At 45.2% G+C, this 26,249-nt stretch overlaps 2 protein-coding genes and 1 non-coding gene across 5 annotated transcripts in view; all 3 read right to left on the bottom strand.

Moving 5' to 3' along the window:
* The window catches only part of TRIT1 (tRNA isopentenyltransferase 1), a 37,259-nt gene extending 31,771 nt beyond the window's left edge, over positions 1-5,488 (bottom strand). For all 3 annotated transcript variants that reach the window (XR_012079255.1, XM_006215869.4, XM_031683558.2), the window contains exon 1: positions 5,300-5,488. Coding sequence is in view for 2 of the 3 variants with exons in the window: in XM_006215869.4 (XP_006215931.3) it covers positions 5,300-5,479 (180 nt within the window). In the remaining variant the exon portion in view is untranslated. The remainder of the gene's footprint in view (positions 1-5,299) is intronic.
* Positions 5,489-13,922: 8,434 nt separating this feature from the next.
* MYCL (MYCL proto-oncogene, bHLH transcription factor) lies at positions 13,923-20,480 on the bottom strand. Its single transcript, XM_031683559.2, has 3 exons — positions 20,255-20,480; positions 19,393-19,897; positions 13,923-16,458 (listed from the first exon to the last, which is right to left on the bottom strand). The coding sequence occupies exons 1-3, from the start codon at positions 20,333-20,335 to the stop codon at positions 15,860-15,862; spliced, it is 1,185 nt and encodes a 394-aa protein (XP_031539419.1). The 5' UTR covers positions 20,336-20,480; the 3' UTR covers positions 13,923-15,859.
* Positions 20,481-25,889: 5,409 nt separating this feature from the next.
* Positions 25,890-25,961, bottom strand: TRNAA-CGC (transfer RNA alanine (anticodon CGC)). The gene has a single exon. It is a non-coding gene; the product is annotated as a tRNA-Ala (tRNA).
* Between the last annotated feature and the right edge of the window lie 288 nt (positions 25,962-26,249).

Below are 26,249 nucleotides of genomic sequence, written 5' to 3'. Positions count from 1 at the left end.
TTAATACTGCAGCCAAAGAAAAACCAAATTCACTCACAATGGAGGTGAAACAAGGGACCTAGAAATAAATATGTATGTGTTTTAGATGAGCCTCCTGTCAAGCTCAGTCCTTTTAAAAGATTCCCTCGGTCAGCTGTGGCAAGCAGCCTCTTACAGCCCTTATCTCTCGTAGTTAACAGGTTTTCTTAACTTTCATTTTCATGTCCTAGTAAGCCACTGTGATCCACTAACCCCTCTCTCCTTTCACACCCCTCCCCCATGCATCCCAGCTCTCCCTTGAGTACTATCAAACAAACAGTTCTTTGGTTTAAAAAAAAAAAAAAAGAACACTGCTCCTAAATTATGTTCCAAAGCAGACAAAAAGAAGGCAGAACTCCATATTTATTAGATAACACATAGCCTGCTTACTAGTCAGACTGCCAAAAATCACTTGCTTCTCCTCCTGTAGGTTTTAAGCAAACACAAGGGAACTGTGCTCCTATGTGTGACTACTGCTTCTCAGTGGGACTTGAAGAACTAAGGCATTAGAGATACTTTCTCTCTATAAACCCAAATAGAGCACTCTGTTTATTTTTCTCTTGGCATATAGTTGGTAGTCTGTATTTCCAGGCAGTCATTCTACATCTTTTGGCAAGTGCCTTCAAATTTCTCAGTACAATGTTTCATCCAGTCACTGAAGGCGATGCATTGTACCTTGAATTCACATGCCAAGAAAAAGACTCAGACTGAAAAGAAGACCTTCAGTATCATCTTCCTGAAATATATCAGGCACTATACGAGTTAGAAGACCCAGATCCAATTCCCAGGTGTGCAAGTGTCTTGCAGTGTGATCTCTAGTCTGCTCTTTAATCTTTCTGTACCTGTTTTTCCATCCTGGAAAACTGGGATTGTGTTACTTGTCCCTCCTTGAACTGAGACTCTTACTGCTGGCTGAGAATATTTATGCCTCTATAATTTGTGAAACTGGGGTTTGGAAAAGTCAGAAAATAAAGCATAAATGTTATTTCTCACTTTTGTCAGCCTGCCCTGCAAATCCAAAGCTGAGCCCAACAAAAGTCCCTAAGCAAGTAATCCCTCAGAGAGTAGTTCTGACTTCCCACTCAACAAATCACCCACGTAAGAGGCCAAGCAGGACCTTCAGGTGCTACATGACTACAGAAGCAAGTCACTGTCTATCAGGGTCCATGACAATATTATTACCCTAGACACAATAACCTTAACATTCTATTGTGGCTTTATTTCTAAAGAAGCTACTTCAATACATTCCAAAAGGAATTATTAAAATTCAAATACCGGTTTTATATGAAAACAAATATATATATATACATGTATGACTGAAGCACTGTGCTATACACCAGAAATTGACACAACATTGTAAACTGACTATACTTCAATAAAAAAAAAGTAAAAAAAAATCAGTTTTAAAAAAGGTCAATCTGGAAACCTGAAAAACTATCACACCTTCCATTTGGTCACCCTTGGTCTATGTGACTATTCCAACAAGGAAGTTTACTGCTCTGTCTAGGCTCTCCACAAGGCCTAGTTTCTCCTTTGTTCCAGTAAACACACTCTGTCGTTGATATCATCAAATGATTTACATTAAATTATATCTCTTGGCTGCAGCAAGTTTTAGCCCCCTAAGCAATGCATCATGCGGCCACCACTCAGCTCAATACTCACCTTGAAAGATATCACTATGAATTCACACTAAGATTCACAATATAAAGCCTAAAATACATTTTATATCCTGTTGAAAACGCAGCACACTCCTATGAAAGATGAGTGTCCTACAAGGTAAGAAATACCCTCTAATGATTGGATCCCACAGCTCCTGCCTCATCTAAAGAGATAGTAACTTTGCATATAGATAAGGCTCTGGGCATAGAAAGTAGAAAGAAACCTATGTCCAGCTCCAGGTCTGCTACTTAATGTAAGACCTGTTTCCTCAACTGTGAAGTGATCATACAAGGTAATCGTGAGCATAAAAAATATATATGAGCATTTTTATTTATCAATAGTACTTTACAAATTTATTATTCTGCCTGTGGATTTAATTAAAACTGAAAACGTTCTTTCAAGAAGCTGATTAATTCCAACATTATGAAAGTCATTTGTTCACATGCTTAACAAAAATTTTCTTGGTCAACCTGAAGTCACTGAAAGGCATCATTTCCTTCCACTGGCTAAAAAACAAGCAGGGTAGCACTACCCTACCAGGGGCATGATGAGCAAAAGTAGAAATGAAGAATTGTGTATGCCCACAGTGAATGGGGCAGAAATATTTTATTTCATTATTTGAACTGAAAAGTAAAAATCAAAGGTCAAAGTTTTCCAATGGGGACCAAGAGGAAATGTTATGAATATCCAAGGTATAATCAAAATTAAACACAATCCATATAGCCAGTTCAGAAAGCTCAATAATCTTCAAAGTGTTTTTCATGTATTAATTAATCCTCATGACATTCCAAGGATGAAAGAAATTTAATTCTCATATTTTAGTTATTTATAAGCACAGGAAGAATCTAAATAGATCAAGATGTGCCATTTTAATAAGGCAGCTCAACAAATATTTCATCAAACATTAAGGATCTACCATATCATCAGCAGTGTACAAGGCACAATGTGTCCTACTGATGTGACCCATTTTCAACCAGCAAGTCCTCTAGCAAGCTCAAGTTTATGGTACACAGCTATGAGTAAACATTTCTGAATAATGGATAATAGTAACTGCAGAGCTATACCCAATCCTCACTGCCAGAACCCACTAACTTAAAAATAGATGTAAATTTAGGATGTTTCATTGAGAACACTTTACTGACAAGGACTATGTGTACTATATGAGGAAGAGGGGGAAACAGGGAGCAATGGTGTTTTGTTTTAAATAGGACAGTGAGAGAAGACCTCAATAAGGTGACATCTGAGTAAAGACCTGAACAAAGAGAGGAAACAAGCCATGTGGTTATGTAGGGGTTATGTAGGTTCCACCAGACAGAGGGAACCTCTGAGTTTAAGAGTCCTAAGGTTATGTAGGGGTTATGTAGGTTCCACCAGACAGAGGGAACCTCTGAGTTTAAGAGTCCTAAAGTGGGATCACACCTGTTACATTCTCCGCACATCCACCAGACTTTCCCCATTGACGTCCTGTTGCCAGCTGCACTGTGCCTCACCAGATCTTCCTGACTTCCAGGCTCACCATACTCTCCCAGGCACACAAACCTGAATCACACTGTGTGCACTGCTCTCTTCTTTCCCCAACCAGTGACCAACTTATACTGTAACATGACCCTACCTTCAAAATGTTACATCTTTCTCCTCCCTTCATTCCCACTAACACATTAACCTAGAAGTATAGAAATTATAGAACATTAAGACTGGAACGAACCTTAGAAACTCCATCTTGCTGAAGCCCGTATTAATCAAGTCTTAAGAATCAGGCCAAAGACCTATTTTTACTACATTCTTGGATTTTTTTTATTTTGCATGCTCCTCCCATCCTCCTCCAAACCCAATTCATCAGGCAAACTGCTCACAAATGAATGCTTCTTACACACTGCCTTCATCATGTTACTCATCCCCCATTCCACAGTATCTACAATGCCTGCCTGCTGAACAGTCTCCTTTCACTGTCCTACATACACACTATGCCCATTTCACCTTCTAAATCTTCATTCAAGTTCCTTCCTTTGATACAATGCCTTTTCTTCTTTCTTATCCAAAATTCACCTATCCTTCAAGTCCCCTTTCAGACAGCTTCCATGACTGTATCAGCCTTCACTGATTTCTCCCATCTCAGAAATCCTATGGTTTATCATAAAATCTAACATTTGTAGTCTCTCTCCTCCCCATCCACCCCTATCTTGCAAAGCATCATTAATATCTCAGTTCAAACACTCACTAACTTGCTTTGTTTCATGTTTAGCTGGATCACACAGGGACTGCAATTTTGTCTCTCCAGAAGGACCTTGCAGAAAATAGCACCTACCACATTTTTAACACTTACAACGTGCCTGATATTGTATCAAGTGCTTTACATATTTAATCTTGTTTAATCATCACAATAATATTGTGTTGTTGCTATTATTCTTCCTGCCTTACAGAAGACACAAAGACACAGGGTTCGGACCTAAGTTGCATATTGTATAAAAGACATGGCTGGGATTTGAGCTAAAAAGTCTATCTCTCAAAGCCTCCACAAAGTAGAGGTTTCGAACAAATAACTGTTGAATTATCCTTATTATCTGATATGTGTTGATGGCAGTGTCACCCCAAATGAACTACTGAGGGGAGAAACCATGCCTGGAGGCTTATGGGGTACAGTGAGAAGGACTGCCCCTCCTTGCTGAGTACCCATCAGGTGCTAGGTTCAGCACCAGGCATTTCACATCAAACATCTCACTTACTCTGTGAAAACTCTTAACTAAAGTCTCTTCAACAAACAGTGTTTGTAATTCCTCCATCAGAGATTCACCCAAAACGTCACCCACCCTCAATCCAAGTACAAATGCTTCCAGGTGTGATATGTACTACACTCCTTCTGGACCTCCCTCGGGCTCAAGAAAGAGGATGAAGCCTTCTGACTCCCATTAGTAGATTAAGAAAACTCAGCTTCAACAAGCATTTACTTGTCCTTTTTCAGGACAGATCACTCTGCTCTTCATCCTAATGGTCATGATCTCACTTATTAAGCACCTCAGCTCTGTGAGGTAGGTGGCAATTTCTCCACTTTCACAGATAAATAACGTCCCCTCAAAAAAACGACATTGTTTAGGTCACGTGGCACATGGCAGGTTAAAAGGAGAATCCAGGTCTCCTGACTATCCACCCTGCTCCAGTCCCTCAGCAGCCACTCGTAGATGGTAACTGACACATCCTGGTGTCGCTGGGAACTCTAAATAGTAAAAACTCTGGAAAAAATTTTCACTCAAAAGGTATTTATTGGACGCCTATATGCCAACCTTGCACGTTCAAATATCATCTCCTCCACTCATTCGCTTTGTGACACGGAGACAGTAGTTTTACCTCCCTAGGTGAATGCACTCATCTGAAAATGTAGATAATAATAGTATTTACACCAAACAGTCATGACGGGAGAAGTACATGAGATGATGAAAGTGAAACACCTGGCACGCTGTCTGGCATATGGTGGGCGCCTCGTAATTATGGGTGCCCTTCACCTACCCCCTCCGCCCCACAAGCCTCGGGGTTCACCCACTACGACCTTGTGACAGGGAATCCACTCGGACAGAGGCCCGCACGCGGCCTCGGGTTTCACAGGCCGGGTACAGCCGCACTGTCATACCTGCATGGAGTCAGCGCTGACGATCTCGCCACCGAGCCGCTGGCCTAGCTGTAACGCCAGGGTGGATTTGCCGGTGCCCGTGGCCCCGAGAATCACTACAAGAGGCAGTGTCCGTTGCAGGCCCCGGAGCCCAGGGCCCACAGACACTGCTCGTGCAGCCGCCGCCGCCGCCGCCGCCATCTTAAAGACGTCTGCGCTTGCGCCAGAGCAGCTGTCCCCATGGCAACCGTCAGTGCGCTTGCGCGGACCTCGCGCTCGCTAGGGAGGGTGCAGAGAAAGGAAGGAGACTGGGGACCAAGATGCCCAAGCCCTACTCCTCTCTTAAGTGAAGGATGGCAGTCGTATCCAAAATAGATCTATCCCTATTATTCCTTCTTTCACGGCATAGTTCATTTTCTTCATGATGCTAATTACAGTATGAAGTGACATACTGACCTCTTGTCTATTGTCTGATCTTCACTCCAGACTTAGTTCCATAAAGGCAAGAAACAGATTCTGCCTACGTCATTGCTGTATCTCCAGTGCCTAGCACAGTACCTGATACTCGGATAAACACCCCATAATTGTTAATGGAGAGGAGAATGGCTTGCCTATCTAGTCCTAGAGCCAGTGAGTTAAAAGCTGTGGCGTGCTCCAGTATCAGATCTGCCTGGTTCTCTGGCGAGGGTGGCTGCTGTAATGTTTTCATCCCACAGCTCAAACTCAGACACGATCAGAAGGCAGAACAAAATTTTCTGTCTCTGGCAAAAGGATGCAAGAGATGGGGTGAGAACAGAGGAAAAAAACAAGCAAATAAACAACCCATAACATAAAACAGGAAAAATAAGGCTGAAAAGATAAAGTAGTAGCAACCCTCAGATTAAAGTGGGAGAGGGGAAAATTAGGACCACAGAGGACCAAATTTCAGGAGACTCCACAACCTTTTCTTAAAGGGCTTTGGAATCAAATGAACCTGGGTTCAGATCCCAGCTCTGCCATTTATCAGCTGCTTGACTTCACATAATTAACTTCACCTCTTAGCCTCAGGTTTTTTTTATCCTTAAATACCTCTCAGGATTGCCATCAGGAGAGAATGAAGTAATGTCTGAAAAGTGCCTGCTACAATGCCCCCGCACACAATAACCACCATTTGTTGAACGCTTTGTATTATTGTAATAGTAACACCCCATCTGCCTCACTAAAGAGGTAAGAGCAGCAGCCTAAGGGCAGAGAAATTTTCAGTACTGTGTGAAAGTGCCCAAGCACCTATTCTACTAACCCCTTGTTAGCCAATTTAAGAGTTCTAATTGCTTTCACTTTCACCCGGAGTTTACTCTTTGGCTGTGCATAGCTCTCAGGTCATATCATCCTTGGGCCAGAGGAACCACCCCGGACATGTAGAGCATATGATAGGTCTGCCTAGAAAAACTGCCAATAAATATACTTCTCAATTACTTGGATCACTGTTGGCATAATGGCCACTCCTGCATATCCAACCTAAACCTTGTAGTCACATGTATCGCAGGGTCCCCTATCCCTCCTTTTCTCACTCCAGCCTGCTTTGATCAAAAGCCTTGTTCTCTCCAATTTGTGGTACCCGCCTGGGGCTGGTTTTAAAATCGAGATGTGTGGCCACATATTGGCAGACACTCTCACATGATGGTTGTTAACTGTAGAGCCTTTGCCTGGAGATTTTCCGAGGGTACAGTTGCCATGACAACCATCAGAAAGAAGGCAGGCCGGAGAAACGATGCAAATAAAGCAAAAGGGAGGCTAATTTCATGATGACACTCTTACCATGACAGAGTAGACTCACTCACAGATGGGAACGCAGTGTCCAAATCATGACCAGGTGACTGTTACTTGAGAGAGAGAAAAAAGAGGGGGGTGGAATTTACCACTGAGAGACCAGAAGAGGGAGAGACTGGTTACCAAGGCAACTGGGGAGCAAGGAATGAAAAAATGGGGCTTCACCACAGCAGCAGAAAATTGCTTCTAGCCAAGCAACACGGGACTGTTGCTATAGAAACAAAGAGAACAGGGATCCTGTAGACCATGGGGAGAATTATCACTGAAATACTGAGCAGGAAAGACTCCTAAATCAGAATGGAGCCTGTGCTCCAAAACAAATTAGAAGAAGTGAGAAAAAACATCATACCATTTCCATTCATTGCAATTCAGCCAGCCCCAACAAAGAATGGGAACATTTTTTTTAATACCTTTAGTCCATTTTATTTGTACCTCTGTCTCCCTAATGATCTTCTGAACTCTCAGTTATACTAAGAATAGTTCCTGAAAGATAATCTGTAACTTGAAATCATAATTGGAGAGATTAAGTTGCAGGGAAAATTGGGAAATTGAAGTGTATGATCAAGAGTTAATAAGTGTTTCTAAAAAACAACATAAAACCCTCTAATGGGAAGCTTTGCTGGGTAATAAGAAGACAAAAGACGGCAAAAGGGAGTCAGGAAAGCTATCCACAGTCATGCCCAGATATTAACCCTGACCCCTCATCGCCTTGTAATGAGGCCAGATAGGAAGTAGCTCAACCTATTCTGAATGATTGCTAAAGAGGAAAGGGAGTTTCTCTCTTAAGGTGTATGTGTATATTCTAAAGACGGAAGATGCAGAAGCCTATCTTCAATATACTCCACTGATTACAGATTATTTAAGGTAAAGAAAATTTAGTTAAAAGGCAAAAATGCTGGGATAGGTTCAGTCTGGAAGAGACTATCTAAAATGTAGAAATGAGGGAGACTCAGATTACTTGGAGGGTGATAATTCTTGCCTGCCCTTTGGAAAGTCCAGTCAGCCACCTAATTGTTACCCCTGGTGTGTGTGTGTATGTGTGTGTGCTGTACCCTAGGGGCAGGTACGTAGTCAGCCTGGGCAACCCCTAGGTTACCTCGCCTTCTTAAGGAAACTGAGCGCAGTATGTGAGATGGAATGGATATAGGAACATGGCAGAAAAGGAGAAAGGAACACCAGAAAGGTAGAAGGGAAACCTGGGTGATGATCCATTAGTGTTTATTGTATTATTTCCTGTCTTCACTATACTTTAAATAATTTATTTTAAAAAAATTTTTAGAAAAAGAAATGCAGGGAGAAGGTAAATGTGAAGCCATTAGAGTGGAAGGATCATTTAAAGTGGAACATCCAGAAAGTTGGAACTTTTTGGAATTCTAGGGGATGCTGTGACATTCAGGACAGGAGGCAAAATGGGCCATGGGAGGCTTGAAGCATCTGTTCCCAAGGTAAGAGAAGAAAGTTGGGTCAAAGACAAACGCTAGCTTTTTCTTTTTTTTTATTTTCTATTTTTAATGGAGGTACTGGGGTTCAGCCCAGGACCTCCTGCATGCTAAGCATGCCCTCTAGTACTGAAATATACCCACCCTCCCCCTCAAACACTAGCTTTTTGGGACAACCCAATTTACCTTTGCATCCTGACCCCCATACTAATTAAGCACCCCCAATTTAAAAACTGTTTCCTATAGGGTTATTTCCTGACTTGGTTTCCTAGTGCTGCCATAACAAATTATCACAAACTGGCTGGCTTAAAACAACAGAAATATATTCTCTCATAGTTTGGAGTCCAGAAGCCGCAAATCAAGGTATTGGTAGGGCCACACTCCCATGCTTCCGTCTATGGAAGAGTCCTTCCTTGCCTCTCCTAGCTCCTGGTGGTTGCTAGTAATCCTTGGCATTCCTCGGTTTGTGGCAGCATGACTTTAATCCTGTCTGTCTCACGCGGTGGTCCCCTCTGTGTGTGTCTCTCTGTCTGAATTTCTCTCTCTTTAGAATACCAGTCATTGGATTAGGGCCCACTCTAATCCAGTATGACCTCATCTCAATTTGATTATATCTGCAAAAACTCTATTTCCAAATAAGGTCATGTTCATAGATTCTGGATAGCCATGAATTTAGAAGGGGACAATATACTACCCAGTACAGTGCTCGTGAGTAATCACAACACCTTCCTTTGGTTTGGCAAATTGCTGTTTCCATTTGTGATTGGCCAGTTCAAATTTGGGAGCATCAGAATTGCTCAAAACAAGTGAGAGAAAGAAGAGAGTAGAGCTCACCATGTTGTAGGTTTTTTTTTTTTTAACACCCAAATTTGAGTTATAGAGTTTGCTTCAGAGTACAGCAGAATGTTCTCCAAGGGAGTGCACTTGCCCCCTTCTCAGATCTCCAAAAGAGCCTACACTCACTCGAGGACCCCTGGGGGTTGCAGAATCAGTGTGGGGAGATTCAAAAGGGGAAACGATGCAAAGCCATCAGAAGTCCTTTTGGGTTCTAATCTCATTGCTCCTTCAAGCCCTCACCTCTGCTTCTCTGGCCCCTTCTCTTTCTCGTGGCTTGGCATGGTGGGCCTTCATCATCTTTGTATCCTGATGAGTCTCAAATGTGTATCTTCATTTCAAACCCTTTTCAAAAGCTTTAATGTCACATTTCTAACTTCCTGTTGGGTGCTTTATTTTGAATGACCCCATCACCTCAATCTCATTGTGTCCCAAACCACAATCAGTTTCTTTTCCTGACTTCCCTATTTCAAAGAATCACAGAGGATGTTTGTTGTTGAAAGGATCCTTTTAGAAATCTAGTGCAACCCTTCTTGTTTTGTAAAAATGAGACCACCAGCCTGCAAATCAGACCAGATTCCTCCCCTTTTCCCAGATTCCCCACAACTTCCCCAGTCCTCTTTTCCCCAAAGCTATTCCCTTAACTTAGAACACCTCCCTCCTCTTCACTTAGCCAAATACTCCTAGGACTTCTCGTTCCAGTTAAAGTCACACTAGCTCCAACGAGAACTTTCTTGTTGACTCTGAAGTGCTCTCTTCCCTTTCTGAGGCTTGCAGCCCTTGCCTGAGACACATATTGCATTATTTTGTGATCATGTTTGCATGCTCGTAAACTTCCATAAGGAACCATCACTTCATACAACATTACTCTTACTATGTGGGAGGCACTATTCTAAGCACTCTACATTATTTCATCTTTGCAACAGTTCTTTGAAGTTGGTATTAATATTATATCCATCTTAGAGAAGAATGAAATTTCTAGGATTCAGGGAGGGTGAGCGATTTGCCCAAACAGCACACAGGTAATAACCCCAAGTCCCTATTCTTAACCATTTTACTATACCATCTCTACCATCTTCTGTGAATATTTTTGTATTTCCACTGGACCTGGCTCCAAACCCTTATTCCAGTGTTTTTCTAAGTATGACCTTAAGATTCCACCTCCCTGCTTACTTGTTGGTGATGTAGATTCCTGATCTACTGCATCAGGGTCTTGAAGGGTGGGTAGATTCTTAGGGCCCACTCAGGTTTAGAATCACTGCCTGAACAAAATAGGCATAAGAGGGTTTAACAACTAAATAGAGTCATTGTCTCCAGCTCAGTCTCAAGACACTGCAGTGCCCAGTAAGGACAAATGGCAGGCTCATGTGTGCAACAGTATGACAGACTCACAGCTTCTGCCTGCTGTGGGTCATGGGATGCTGTGGACCAGTCAGAGCCTCAGGTCTTTACCCTTCTTTCCTCCCTTGCCCATCTCAGTCTCCCAAAACCCTGGGTACTCCTTCCCTGATGATTCATTGCCTCTTGAGGCATTAATATGTCCATTCCAGGTTACTTTAAGTACTCCTTCTGGGAAGATTTCTTATTTTACCAATCCCTTCTCTCACCTTTCAAATACGACTAATCTGTATTCTAGGTGGGGCTTGTTAAATGATTCAAATAACACTAATCACTTACTGAGCACTTAAGATTGCTGACCTCAACCCAAAGAAGCAGGTACTATGATTTACACTTGTTTTACCGATGTGAAAATGGGCTGGGAAAGGTTAATAACGTGTCTAAGGTCACACAGCTGGAAAAGGCAGAGACAGATTTGGAACTGAGATCTGTTGGATGCAGGAGGCTACCTAACCATATGGCTTCCCACAAGTTTAGAGGAGATCCAACACTTACTTCCTGGGGACCTTCTTGACCCCTCACCTGATTAGAGCCTTAAGAACATATTTAAATTTCCTCGCCAAAAGAATGGTAATGTTAATACAGTTGATCCCTTTGGCTGCCTTTCTAAATAAAGACATTAAGAAGAGCTGTCCACTGAGCTTAAAGTAGAAATGTCTACATCCCAACGGGACTTTAGCTGACACATTTAGCCACCTCCTCAGTCATGCAGTCATCAATCACCTCCCAGATGGTTCTCTTATCCTTAGAGTCCTCTCGCACACTCCCTCCTGTCACCTTCCAGATCAACGAAGCCACCCCGTCCCCCCTTCTCCTTCTAAAGTACACGTATTCTGAAATATCCTGACCCCAGGGGCACTTAAGACAAAATAGCACATCTAAGATAGTTCAACCTGTCTCAGTGCCCCAGAATAGCTGCCGGTAGGAGCAGGAGTTAAGCACTTGGTCTGGCCTTTGATTATTTAACAGAGAGGGTGGCCTTTTCTTTTCCACTCCAAGCAAGTGTGGCTTCTCAGCTGTCCCTTATTGTCCAGGCCCACATCCCTGAGCTGGGCACGTAGTCCCTTAGGTGTACTATTCAGAGAGGCAAACCTAATTTCTGGAAATCGTTCTCTGAAATCCAGGAATAAACTCCTGGCTATTTTCAGACAAAGACAGAGGTAGGAGTCTGCAGAAGTGAGCTAAGAAGGAGCTTAAAATACTTCACATTCCAGAAACACCCTCCCTTCCCCCCAGGAGATGGCTTTATTCCCACTCCTTTCTCAGCAGAGTCGGACTCAAAGGAGCTGAAGCTTAGAGTCAGGCAGTTGGTACTAGGCGTCTGGGCTCAGACAAACGACTTAAATGTCTCTGAGCTTCAGATTGCTCACCTGTGAAATGGGGCTGACACCATCCTGTTCTCTAGGTTATTGTGAGAATTCAGCTACATAAAACTGCATCGGCATTAGTCCCTGTACCTAGGAGTCCCATGATTTTATTGAGGACTCACAAATTCTTTCAAAGTCTACTAAAGGGAGAGAAGCCCTACAAATTAGTTTCTGGATCAGAGGCCTCAAAAAAGAAGGATGAACACAGTGGGAACAGTGACTATAACTAAAAGAGGGAAGTGGAGTTTTAAGAAAAGAATCCCAGTAATTCGTCTGTTTTTATCAAACAGCTACTTATTACCTGGGCTTGGTGACCTAGGGGCAGTGGGGGTTTACATGACAGGAGAATGGGTTTGGAATTCTGACTTTGTTCTGTGACCTTGAGCAAGAAACCTCTCTGGGCTCCAGCATCAAGCGGCAAATATTGCTTACTTACCAGGTTGTGCCGAGGGGCACTTTGCAGATGTGAGGAATTTATAGTAGCTTTCGGACTCACCTCTGGCTTCATGAGTGTAGGTGGGCAATACCCACCCAGATCTCAGCTAGAAGGCAGGATTAGCTGAGGCAAAGTGGCCTGCTCCCACCGTGATGCTCATAGCCTTTCTGAACAGCAACTGTTTTCCTTTCACAGTCCCAGAAGGGGCCTCTCTGGGGCAGGACTAACCTCCCCAGCTCACAAATGCAGAGTGGCTGGTCATGGAACATTTGCTCCACTTCATCCCAGTAAGTGGCAGGCAGAGTGGCCCCAAGGAGAGACAGTCTCAGCAAGCAGTTAAATGATGACATTCCATGTTTACTTCCTCCACCCACCCCATGCTAACAAAACAAGCTGATCATTATTATGCAGTGGTTAAGACTTCTGGCTCTGGAGATAGGCAGGGCTGGTTTCAAATCCCAACTCATTTACTTACTAGCTGTATAATGTTGGGCAATTATGTTTCACTCTCAGAACCTCAGTTCCCTCTTCTGTAGCCCTGGCACGTGGTTGGTGTGGCATAATGTGTAGGAAGGAGCAGGGTGCTTAAATGTAGGTGGTGCTCCATCAGGAATGGCTATTATTAAATTCTCCCCTCTTGCATTTATGGCAAGTTTATGAGAACTACGGGAGGGAAAGGGAGCAATCATTTGCCTTTATTAGTCAAGGGAAAAAGAAAAAAAATCACGTTACACCACAAATTCTCATAAAATTAAAAAAAAAACGTATCCTGCAAATATCACTAAGGTAAAAAGAGTACCACCCTAGAGGATTTAGGGCTTTATAGCTTTATAGTTTAGAAAGTGGGTTTGTTTGTTTGTTTGTTTTTAATGGAGATACTGCGGATTGAACCTAGGACTTTGTGCATGCTAAGCATATGCTCTACCACTGAGCCATTTCCCTCCCCCTCTTTTTTAAATTTTTGTTTTATTTTACTTTTTAGAAAGCGAGTTTAAAGTCTATTACTTCATTTAATGCTTGCCAATTCCCCATGAAGTAGCATTTAGCCCCATTTTACAGATAAGGAAACTAGGGCTTTTAGCTTTTGGGTAAAGCTAAAAGGCACAGGACAAGTAAATGGTGGAACCAGGATTTCAAGTCTTCTAGAGAGCAAATTCAGCATTCTGCAATTCACAAGAGAATTTCGTGTTCACCAACTACTGAACCTACATTGTTTAGACGTGTCTAAAGTGGCATTTCAGGAACCCAAAGTGGAGTGACCAGGTTAGCAACGTGGTTACAGATCACTTGTGGCTACCCTGAAGTAGTTTTCCTTGGCTTCGGGGGACGCGGTGGGCATAAGCTGCCCCCACTCTGACATGTTTGAGAAATCTTTTATTAGAAGATGTCCCAGAAGGCAACATTTTAAAATCAGGCAATCAGTAATCACAACTAAATACAAAATTTCAGGTAAACTTGCCTTTCAAAATAAATCAGACTCTTGCAACAGGAGAATTGCCCCAGAGTTTTTTTTCTTGTACAAAAACAATTAACACCACTTTGCAAAAGGCATACAAAAATACAGTATTAAAAAAAAAAATGGACTGCTCCCAGCATAATATCCAACAGCAGCTTATAAAACAAGCTTTTCAGGTGAGACAGCCGTAACCTACATCCCACTTGCTGTCCAAAGGCAGTTCCAGAAGTCAGGTGGCTCCCAAAAACCATGCTCCAGAAGGTAGGGAGGCTTTCCCAAAACTTCCACAGGGCTTCTCTGAGGCCGGGAAGCAATCTCAGGAACAGACCATCGTGCATAATAGGTTTAGAAGTAGCAGCTGGCTCTCCAGAGCCACAAATAGCACTCTACCCTCCTCCCCTCCTCCACTTTCAAACCAGTAGGCACCTGCTGCCCTGGGCAGAGTTCTGGAAGGGCTGGTCCTTCTTCCTGGACAGGCTTAGGGGCCCCTGAGGTTGCCCACCCGACACCTGTTGGGTTGGGTGCCTTTCTCAGACGGGAGGCTGCACCTGGATTCCACTTGGAGGTGCTGAGTCCAGCTGGGGCAAAATCCATCATGGTCCACTAAGCAGAGCTCCTGGAAGCTCCTTTAAAGCCCACAGGAAGCTAGTCCACCTTTTGGAGCACTGGATGAGTCCCAGCAGCTCTTCCCAGTAAGAACTTCAGTAAGGCCCAGATTCTGGGAAAGCGATCTGCCTCATGTCAGGCTGGCAGAGGGCCCAAGGGTGGCTGCAGAGCCAGCAAGCTCCTTGGAGTTGCATGAAAAGGACAGGTTTGCATGGTCTTAATAGAACTTCAAACTTATGAGTCAGATTGAGATGACAGGGAGGTGGGAAAGAGGAAGTGGTACAGTTCTCCCTCCTGAGATGTGGGACATTTGCCTTGAGAAGATTCCAAAATGGAAAACACCTGGGCAGGGAACACGTTCACAGCCAGGACTCTAAGCCTTTCCCAGGCTACAGGCTGGGACCCTGTTCCCTGTGTCCTGGGGAAATATTTCTGACCTGTGGGAAAGGGGTGCTGTAGAACCCATTGCATAACAAAGGCAGAAGGAAACAAAAAAGTCCCTTGTGAGCAAAGAATGGTCTCAGCCTCAGAGGAAAAGGCCCAGAGGGCTTTGAGACGAAGAATTTAGAGGCCAAGCTCTTTAGATGTTCTCGAGGTTGCAGTGTGGAGAGTGGGAGGAGGGGTGTCATCTAACATCATAATATATATATTAAAGGTTTCCAACTCCTCAGCTACTGTAAAGTGTCTGACAGTGAGGTAATGGTCCATGTTGATCTGAGTCTGCGAGCTCATCTTCACCCAAGACAGCTCGTATGTCTCCTGGAAAAAGGAGCCTTGGGGAGAGCGTCCAGGCCCAGCTGTCCTAGCATCACCCCAGAGACACCAGTGGGAGCATCCTTTCCCAGCCTAAAGCTCATCCGGAGTGTGAGATTTCATGCAGGCTGGAGCCCCCCGACAACGTCCACCACCTGTTGCATAGCATCTGTCAGGCTTTTCTTCAGAGTTAGTGAGCTAGGCAGACCCTAGGGCTCCTCAGTCAGCTGCCTGCCTGAGAAGCCAAAGGCGCCAGAGAAGCCACAGCGCTCCCATGAGTCAGGGCAGAGGGAGAGCCAGGTTGCAAGCTTTCCAAGAATGCAAGCCTTTGTTGTGTGTGCATCGGCTGCAATGCATTCTGGGATCTACTGTCCAGGAGGTCCCACCGTAACCAAAATGTGCAAATTTCTAAAGGGGGAGCGGGGAGGTTAAAAAACAGACTTGGGTCTTTGTTAAGCCAGAGCAGTTAGGCTTTTTGGTCAGTTAGTAGCCACTGAGGTACGCAATTCTTTTCTGCAGTTGCTGCTGCCGACACCGGAGCTGCCTTTTCTCCGTGGCCATCCTCTTCTCTGCCCCTACTAGGGCTTGCAAGTATTCCAAGGCCTTGCTCAGGATCACTACTTTGGGGGCCTTGGAGCAGCTGGCCAGGGTGGGTACCTGGTCCCTCAGGGCCAAGAACCTGGAACGGAGGTCATTTCGCCTCTTGCGTTCCAGGAAGTTATGGTTCTTTCTCTTGGTCACATCTTCGGTGTCAGAACTGACAGGTTTGGGGTGGCAGGGCTGGGGAGGCTCGCTTTCTTCTGGCGGGGGGCTCACAATTTCTTCATCTGCCTCATCTTCCTTTTCCTCTGGTGCCTCTCTCTCCAGAGCCTCTTCTTGGGTACCTCTCTCTTGAGCCTCTCCTTGGGAGCAGCTTTCTGGAGGAAAACGGGCAGCATAGTTGTGCTGTTGCTGATGGATAGAGATGTGGAAGTGTTTCATGCAGGGGTCCAAAGGGTCTGCTCGCACTGTGATTGTAACTGGCTTCCGTACACCCAGGGACTGTCTCTTCTCCACTGTCACAACGTCGATCTCTTCACCCTCTGTCCAAGAAGGGAGATCAACAGAAGAAACACACCCCATGAGAAACGCATACATCGTATGTTGGAGCTTGAGAAAAGAGGTGACATTTTCCCAATTTAGACATAAACAAATTGAAGCCAACTGATTCATTTGTAATGAGGGTAAGGGCAGTGTGAAGGAAAGGCGGGGAAATAAGAAGGAAAATATTCTCCAATTTCCTTTGCAAAGCAAGGCTTAGATAAGAACAAAAGGCAGACCTAAGCCAACAGCCCCCAGTCTGCACAGGCTCTCCCTTCCCCCACTGAGGGGATGGAGAGAAAGAGCTATTGGTCTGGGACAAAGTTTAGCTATAAAGATCTTCCCCAGTCGGGCTCTTTCATGCCCCATCAGAATTGTAAATGAAGGGTCTGTGGGCAGAGCTGCCCTTTGTTCCTGCCCAGCACAGCCTACACTCGGGAATTGTTACTTTTCACAAGTTATAAATCCTATTATTCCCCCACCTCTCTATTCTGCCATCCCTTTCAGCTGAAGATTCAGAGAAGGGAGGGCTACAACCCATCTCTCCTCACCCACAGAGGGGAAGGAAAGGGTTTCCCTTAGGAGCATTTTTGCTCCTGGATTCAGTGGGTTTCTAAAGTCATCCATCATTTATAGGTCGCCTGCCCCACCCCCTTCCCTGGACAAGAAGAGGGCTGGATTTGTCACCACAGGTCGGCAAAAGCTGCAGGAACTTCACAAATGTATAAGCATCCGTTACCAAGCTACCTGTGCCGAGGGCAGGAACTGAGCAACAGGGGGAATGTCTCAATGCAAGGGCCAAAACACCAGAGACACCAGGACATGCGCCTATCATTCCCTCACTGTAAGGTCTCTTAGGTTACCCCAACCAGGAGAGGGACAATTAGGGGAGTACCTTCCTGCTCCACACATTTTGCAGCCCCCGCATAGAAAGCCACCTTAATGGATTCAGCCTAACAACACAAGAGCTCAGTTTCTCGGCCTCTTTTGCATGTCAGGATGCTTGAGCCCCTTTGTCAGGGAGGCTTCCATTGTGTGGACAATCGCATTATTTCTCCATTAATAAAACCTGACCATTCAGCCCTCCTGGCCCCAAGGCCCGTGATTGGCTGGCTAAGCCGTGTTTGGAATGCTGTCTTACCGAGCCTCTAGCCCCTATTGGCTGAGCTTTGCCGTCAGTCACTCTCCCCACCCCCCTCATTGTTTGCAATCTGTTGCATTTTGTTCTGGGCCATGTGGCCTGTGAGTGAACCAGGAGCTTGCAAACAGGTTCAGGTTAAAGGGCAGGTCAGAAACTGATTCAGGAGGCTTCCCCACATCCCAAACTAAGTATTTCAGTGTTAAAGCTTTTGGTTGGGGAAGGCTCTGCCTAAGCAAGAAATAATCTAAGACATCATTCCTCATTTTCAGAGTAGTGTCTAACTCTACCTAGACAAGGAAATGTCCTCGGCTAGACAATCAAGTCCAACTTCCTCATGTGCAAAGGGAGAAACTGAAACCCAGATAAGCGAAGTCCACACACCACTGTTGTAACGTTTGGAGTCTCAAGCTAAGAGCTCCAAACTCCCAAAACAATGCTTTTTCCCCACTCTATCACTCCATCAGCCTTTGGAGAGATACATCTTTATTGGTTTCTTGATCTCAAAGTTCCCATTCCAGCAATTAAACAAACACAAGTTTTTGGTGTAGAAAGCAAGCAGGTTAAAAATGACCTTAACACAGTGGACCGAAAAAATTGACTTTAATTTTTCTTGTTACCCTTATTTTCCCCCAAGTGTATGACAGCTTCAATACCCCATTACCCAGTTCCCTCTAAATGGTCACATAAAGTTCTTAAAAGCTACAGTGAGTTTTCTGTCCTGATTTACCTGATGCTAGCCTCAGTTTGCACCCTATAAAAGCACCCTTTCCCGTACTTCTCGTGGGTACCTCCAAGAAGAGGTTAGGATAAGAACAACATAATCTGTTGACACAGGATGCTGCAATCTACCCTCAGTGAGGTTTACACTTGCATTCAAGGATGAGGGAGGGGAGCCTAGAGCTCCATATCTTGATCCCAATTCCAAGCCCAGAGCTTGGCACAAAGTAGGAGCCAGTGACATTTGTTGAATAAAGGAAACAGCTAAAAGCCCTCAGATGAATTGAGAGGGAGATAGAGGAACACCTTCCCACCTCAGGCCAAAGTAAAAAGGTAAGATGTAGCCCTTCTCAGATAAGCTACCATGAAGACCTTCTAAACATCAAGGAAGAAGTGCCTGAGTGGGATGGAGGACTGGGCAAAAGATGCTGGCTGAATGGCAGGAACCTGGGTTTCACTGCTGGTAATTTCTTATTTCTAAGCCTCATTTTTTCCATCTGTCAATGGGAAGCAGCCATTTCTCTGCTATCTGTCTCACTGGTGATGGTGTGGATGCACAATTGGTGAGGGGTGCAAGAGGAGCCATTATTGTCATTTTAAAGGAAAGCAGGCAGGAAACCAGGTTTTTAAAAGGATAAAGGCTTTGGCTTTGCACAAAAAACTCCTCAGCTTCTTCTCTCCCTCGGGGAGTGAGTTTCCCAGGGAAAGAAACAGCAACAAAAAAATTCAAGCCTGGAGTGACCCTTAAGGGACATTTTCAGTCTCCGGAGGGCAGAAATCCCCTACAGTCCAATCCCAGTATTGTCCTCTCCAGGCGCCAAGCCTCACCCTGTCTCCCTTGTCCCCTGGGGCTCCAATCATTATCAAAGGGACGCTGGCTCCCACGCCACTTCTTCAAACTGTTTACTAACACACCCACGTGCCAGACAGACACCGCTGGGGGCTATACCGGCAGCTTCAGCCAAAGGAAGGGGGAGGTGGCGGAAGGGCTTGCGCAGACCCAGTGCCTGACCTCAGCGGCAGAGGTTTGGCCACCCATAGGGTGCCCCCCTCTGGAATGGCCAGGGGCGGTCCTTACCCGAGTCGCTTGGGCTCTCGGACCCCGAGCAGGTCTGGGTCTTGGGCTCGCCCAGCGGACAGGGGGCAGCGGGCGCCGGGTTGCCGGCTTCGAGGCTGGGAGCGCAGTCCGGGGCGGCGGGCGCCTTGGACGGGTTCCCCCGGGGCGCGCCAGCGGAGAGCCGGTCGCTCACCGCTCTCTCCAGCCGTTCCCGGGCCGAGAAGCCGCTCCACATGCAGTCGCGGCGGATGATGGAGGCGTAGTTCCTGCCCCAAGCTTTCGAGTAACCCCGGGATTCTGCCTCATCCCCGACGCCCCCTCCGGGCCACGGCTCCGGGGAACCAATTCCAGGGGCCGGGTCCCCAGCGCCAGGACTGGAGCCCCAAGGCGGCGAAGTGGGGGGCGACGGCACCAGCTCGAATTTCTTCCAGATGTCCTCGCTGGGCGCCGTGGAGCGGTAGAAATCCTCCCCGCAGTCATAGTCATAGAAATAGTGCTGGTACGAATCGAAGTCCATGTCCTCTCCCTGCGGGAGGGAAGAAGGACGTACTGACCGGGCTGCGGGCCCAGGGAAGGAAGCGTCCCCCGATTCCCCAGCACAGCGGGCTGCCAGGCTCTAGTCCCTCCCCGTCTCTCGGCTGGGAGCCCGTGCCCTTCCCTCGCGTCCGGGGCAGCGCAGCCCCGGGTCAGCGTGCCCAAGTAAGCAGCTCACAGAGCGCGGACTAGGCTGCAGGGAGCGAGTTCAAAGCAAACTTTGCCAGCGCCGCCCGGAGCGCAGCTCCCGGGGCCCGGCCGGGCCAGGCGGGGGCGCGCTGTGCCCAGAAGGCAGCCTGCAGTCCGCCCCCCGGGACCGCGCCTGTCCCCCGGCCGCCCGCAGCCTCACCTCGCTCCCGCCGCCCGCCACCTGGAGCGGACCGGCTCCCCGCCGGCTCGGGGTAGCCCGGCAGCCTGCACACATACACATGCGCGCCAACGAGCGCGCGGCCCGCACTCAGGAGCTCGCCCCGCGCGCGCGCGCTCCCGCCCTCGCTCGCGCACGGCAACCGGGACGTTCCCGGGAGCCGCGCGGGAGCGCGAGATGCAGGCGCATTGTTTCCCGGCTGCCTTATATCTCGTCGCGCGCCCTAGGCTCAGGGACCGGGGGCGGGCCCTACGGGACAAGACCCGCCCCTGCCCCGCCCCTCCCGGTCGACAGGTGGGGACAGTGGAGTCTCAGCCCCACCCCTCCTGGCTACTCTCTCCCGCTCTATTCTACCTGCACCCCTCAAAATGAATTGCCCACTGGGGAGCGCAGAGCAGGCGGTGAGCTGATGCAGCCCGGCAGTCGCCTGGTTGGGGCGTGAATCTGGCGAGGCCCGGGTGGTCCCCTGGAGGCCAAACGACAACCGCGCTCCCTGCAGATTCTGGGCTGGGGAAGAGAACTACTCCCCGCCCCGTCCCGCCCCGCCCCGCCAGCCTACTTCCCCGGGCTCGCAGCGCTTAGTTCAGGTGCGTCTGGCCCGCGGTGGGGTGAGGTGGAGGAGCAGCCGCACCTCACCGCGCCACCTGGTGGCCCTCAGCCCCGAACTGGGGCTATTCCCGGGCATCCGTTTCATCACTCTGTGGCCCATTTCCTTAGCTTGGTGCTCCAAAGCTGGAAGGACCGATGTGAAGGGAGGTGGTGAAGATTCTTGACTTTGGGGCCCGAAATTTAACCTTTCTGAGCCTCAGTCTCATCTATAAAATGAAGAGGTGGTGATACCACACAGGGTTGTTGTGATGATTCAAGAAGATAGAGTATCTAGGGGAAGAAACTAGGGCAGGAGGAAAGGCAAGCAGAACAGACTTAGCCCCTGGAGCGGGTGGTAATTTTTCCCTAGAATCAGGTCAGGGCTGAGATTCCCCTCCCTCACATCACACACAAAATAATCTATAGAAGCTTACTGGTAGGGAAAAGAAAGGGGCTTGGAGTCTGGAAACTTTGTTCAAGCCCTTGCTTTGCTATTTGCTGGCTGTAGAGCCTAGTCATTTAAAGCCTCTGTTTACTTATCTGTAAAATGGGGATATTGCTTGCTGCTGCATCTCTGGCCAAGATAATGAAAATGTAAGCTTTGTATCTTCTTCTATGCAGACTTCAGTAGAAAAGGGAAAGCTAAACTATAAGGTCATTCTATTTAGACCAAGGAAAGTAACTTGGATAGCAGCCAATATATCTAGAATGCTCCAACCGGCTTTCAAGGTCTGGTCTACAAGCAGCAGCCTGACCACCTGCTGTCTGTCTCTTTCTTTCCCACCCCTGTGCTCTAAGAACACTAAACGACTCACTGTTGAAATCTCAGCAGAGGGAAATGAGACGTGCAAGCAGTTCGGTGTGGGTGGAGCATGGGACACAAAGTGTGAGTTGATATATGGGTTGGGAGAAAAGGCAAGGAAGATGATACCCTCAGTTTTGCATATGTTAGATCTAAGGTACATGTGGGACATCTTTGAAGGTAGCAACTAACTCTTACTAGGTTTACAACCTCAGTACCTAGTGCAGCTTCTGGCAGATATCTGTCAACTGACTGACTCAGCCAACTAGATTTTATTGAGACAGCCTATGTGCCCTGCTTTGTGCTGAAGGGAAGGCACAGAGAAGTTCTAGGTTTGGTCGCAGCCTGGAGGCAGAGGGATCGAAACTGCCTTTTGAGAATTTGTCCTCTGGTCCACAGAAGTCTGAAATGGTTGCTGTATCAGTCCAAGTTCTTGGTTACAAATGACAGATACGTTTAAGCAGAAAATCACTTTACTAGAAGGATTTGGGGGCATAGAATCCATGGGATGTTGGGAATATATGCTTGGAAAATGAGTCTTCTTTATTTAGATAAGATTTCTTACTTAACAGACCCTCCCCATGGCTTATTGTAGTAGGTGGTATATGGGGGCAACCAGGAGGTGACTTTGTCTCAAGAACTGGGATAAAGTTAAGTAAATTGTCTTCTGAGAGTTAAACTGCTCCTTCACTTTGAAAACTTGGTCTTCTTCACCAGACTATAAGCTCAATATGGGCAGGGACAACAAGGGTCAGTCTTGTTGACCATTGTAACTTCAGGGCTTAGCACAGAGCCTGGTCCATCATGGGTGCTTTGTAAATGTGTTACCTGTTTGACTGGACACAATGCTTTAAAGTTAAGATATACCAACTTACCTGATGGAGACAAAATAACTGTCAGGCCCAGTCAGACTTTAACCTGAACAAAGGTACTACTGCAGCTAACGAGCAGAAGGTGCCAGTCAGGAGGGGTCTGGACAGCCAAGGAAGCAGAGATCAAGAAGAGTTGTCAAGGCAATCACCAGAGTGTCCATTCTAGCACTGCCTGGAGACCCAAGGTGATGGTCCAGGAACAAGGGAGATGGAGGCATCATTCTCTGAAACCACCCAATTTACTCCCTATTTCATTTGTGCTTGGGATCACCAAGCAACCCATTGAAAACTCCTCTGTGTAGATCCGCCCACGGGGAGAGAATGCACTGATCAGTGAACAAGAAGATCCAGTCTGCTTCAAAGCCCTGCTTCCCCTTATAACTTAATGAATTGGCATCTGATTTGAAATATCAGTCTCATGAGCCCTGTTAGTGTGTGTCTGTTCCACAGAGATGCTGCTGCTTTTAGGGCTAACAGCTCTGGTCTCTGAGTGATGTCTGGACTCAGGATGGTCATGAATTCACCAAGGAAACAAAAGCTACCCTAGGGACACTCAGTTTTTCTGCAGTTTTTTTTTTAAACCAATTAAAAACATAAATTTCTGCAATTTTAAATTCCATTTATTTTTCTTAAAGTATATTTTGAATCAAAATAATACATATACATAGTTTTTCAAAATCAACTAAGTATAAGACAAAGTTTAAAAAAAAAAAGGTAGTCTTCTGCCTTGCCCTCACCACCCCTGATTCCCACTCCCCTCAAAGGCAACTATTGGTTGAGCTGTTTTTTGTTTCCTTCCATGTTTTGACCAATACAGACAACCTATTTTAAAAATTGGGGGAGGGAGCATATAAACAACAGAAATTTGTTTCTCACAGCTCTAGAGGCTGGGAAGTCCAGTAAGAATCTTTTTTTTTTCCTTTAATATTTCAAACCACTTTATTACTTCACTTTTTCTGAACAACAGTGGTAAAATCTATGAATTGGGCCAATAGGAGTAGTAGTATTTCACAGATAAGGAAATGGACAATAGGTTACCTCAGACTATAGTCAGTGATTTGAGGTTGGATTCCTCCTGGGATCTATTTCATCTAGTGCTTCTGCCACTGGACCATGCTGCTATTAATTTAAGTGTAGAGTGTCCCTCCAACCCCACTACAACTACAATATCATTTACTCTCTGCTCTCCCATTTCTTTTTTTTTAATTGAAGTATAGTTGATATACAATATCATATAATTTACAGCTGTACAATATAGTGATTCACAACTTTTAAAGGCTATACTCCATTTATGGTTATTATAAAATAATGGCTATATTTCCTGTATTGTACAATATATCCTTGTAGCTTATTTTATTTTATTTTTTTTTTTTAATTTTTTTTCTTTCTCCTGGGTGGAAGGTAATCAGGCTTATTTATTCTTTAGAAGAGGTACTGGGGGTTGAACCCAGGACTGCATGCATACTAAGCAGGCACTTTACAAATTGAGATATCCTCTCCCCCGCTATATCCTTGTAGTTTATTTTATACATAATAATTTGTACTTCTTAATCCCCTACCCCTATCCAATAGGAATTTACAAATTCCTATTGACACTTAAAATAGGAGATGTAGCTGTTATATTTCCCTTCCTACCTCATGCACTTGGTCCTCCTTTACCCTCCCACTAGAATTACAGTTCAATTTTAAAATATTCAGTATCTATATTTTGACTGTATGAGTATGTAGTACACTGATGACATTTCCTCTCATACAGTTTTATTCAGAGTTTAAAAATTGTATTTTTGTCTGTCTTAGATTTTGATGTAGATATTTCTTTCTATGGATATATTTACTCTACGGATATGAATTTAATCCTACACCTTCCCACCAGAACTACAAAGATCAATTCATATGGTCAAATATGTCAGGTAATCAATCTATCAATTCCATTTTTTTCTTGAAAACATTCCTCTTGGAGCCCTTTGTTTTTCTGTTCCAAATAGAATTGAACGATCTCTAGGACTGCTTCTCAATTGTCATTCTGCGACTTCCCTTCATCATCCTCCAGGAAATTCCAGCAGCTGCCTGAGAAAGAGTACTTGGGAGGTAAAAATTTTGAGGCCTTGCATTTCTGAAATTGTCTTTGTTATACCCTGACTTTTTGTTGATAGTTCAGCTGGGTATAGAATATTAGATAAGAAATAATTTTCCCTAAGAAATTTAAAGATACTGCTTTCCTGTTTCTTAGCAGCCATCATTGCTGTTTAGAAGATTGGTAGCATTTGCTGTAAAAACCTCTCCATGTGACCAGTTTCTCTCTCTGGAAGCTTTTAGGATGTGCTCTTTGTCTCCGGCATTCTGATTTTTTTCAATACTGTGCTTTGGTGTGGGTCTGTTGAATAACAAAGAATTTGACTGGCCCTTTTCTCCTGTCCCTAGGAGGTAGCCTCTGAATTCTTAGAATGTCCAGAGTGATAGGACTGTCTTTGTTATCAGAGAGTTTATGCTAATGAGATTATTCATGGTGGTCCCCTAGATAGTTTCAGGTGACTTAGGATAGGGGTTGACCGAACAAGAAAGACCAACCATATGATGAGGGGGTCGGAGCTTTGAGCCATGTGCTACTGATCTGACCTCTAGGAAAGGGAAAGTGGCCAATGATTCAATCAGCCATGCCTATGTAATGAAATCCCAATAAAAAAACTGGACACTGAAGCTCAGGTAAACTTTCCTGATTAACAATACTCTATATCCATATGCTGGGAGGGTGATGCATTATGACTCCACGGGAAGGGGACAAATGGAAGCTTCACATTTGGGATCCTCTGAGATCTTGTCCTATGTGTCTCTTCTTTTGGCTGGTCCTGCTTTGTATGCTTTTTTGTTATAATAAATCTGTAACCATAAGTATAGTGTTTTCCTGAGATCCATAAGTTGTTCTAGCGTATATTGAACCTCAAGGTGTAGTGGGAACTCCCTGAATTTGTAGCCAGTTGTTCAGAAGTGTGAGTGGCTTGGGAACCCTTGAGCTTGCAGCTGGTGTCAGAAGTGAGGGTAGTCTTGTGGAGGACTGTGCCCTTAACTTGCGAAGCTTGGCTTGCTCTGTATAGATAGTGTCAGAATTGCATTGCAGGATTTTTCTGCCTTATTTTCCCTAAGCCTTTAATCTGGAAATGCATTCACTCTGATACTCTATTTTTGAAAAATCTCCCCCCTCCAGTTTCTTTTCTTCTCTCTTTCTGAAACTCCTGTTACCCTTTTCTCACCTTTTCTTTCATTTCTACCTCTGTGTTTTGTTTCGTTTTTTTAAGGTTTTTTTTTTTTAATTTTTGGGAGGAGTAATGAGGTTTATTTATTTATATTTATTTTTTAATGAAGGTACTGGCAATTGAACCCAGGATCTGGTGCATGCGAAGCACGCACTCTACCACTGAGCTATACCCTCCCCGCTGCCTTTTTTTTTTTTTTTTTAACTTTCTGGGAGATTTCCTCAACTCCCAAACTTTCTATTGATTTAATTTTTGGACTGCTATATTAAGAAGAATTTTAAGAGTTCTTTTGTTGTTGTCGTTCCCTAAATGCTCCCTTTTTGTAACTTCCTGGTCTTTTTCTAAGAACACGAATTTTCTCCCTTTTCTCTCCGAGGCTATTAACAATAGTTTTTATATTAATTATAAATTTTGAAGGTTTCTTCTGCTCCTTGTTTTCCCTAGTTCCTTGGAATCTGTCCCCC

This window comes from Vicugna pacos, chromosome 13 (assembly GCF_048564905.1).
Source record: "Vicugna pacos chromosome 13, VicPac4, whole genome shotgun sequence".
Classification (NCBI taxonomy): domain Eukaryota; kingdom Metazoa; phylum Chordata; class Mammalia; order Artiodactyla; family Camelidae; genus Vicugna; species Vicugna pacos.
The sequence above is the reverse complement of the archived record's forward strand: the minus strand, read 5'-3'. Positions and strand labels throughout refer to the sequence as shown.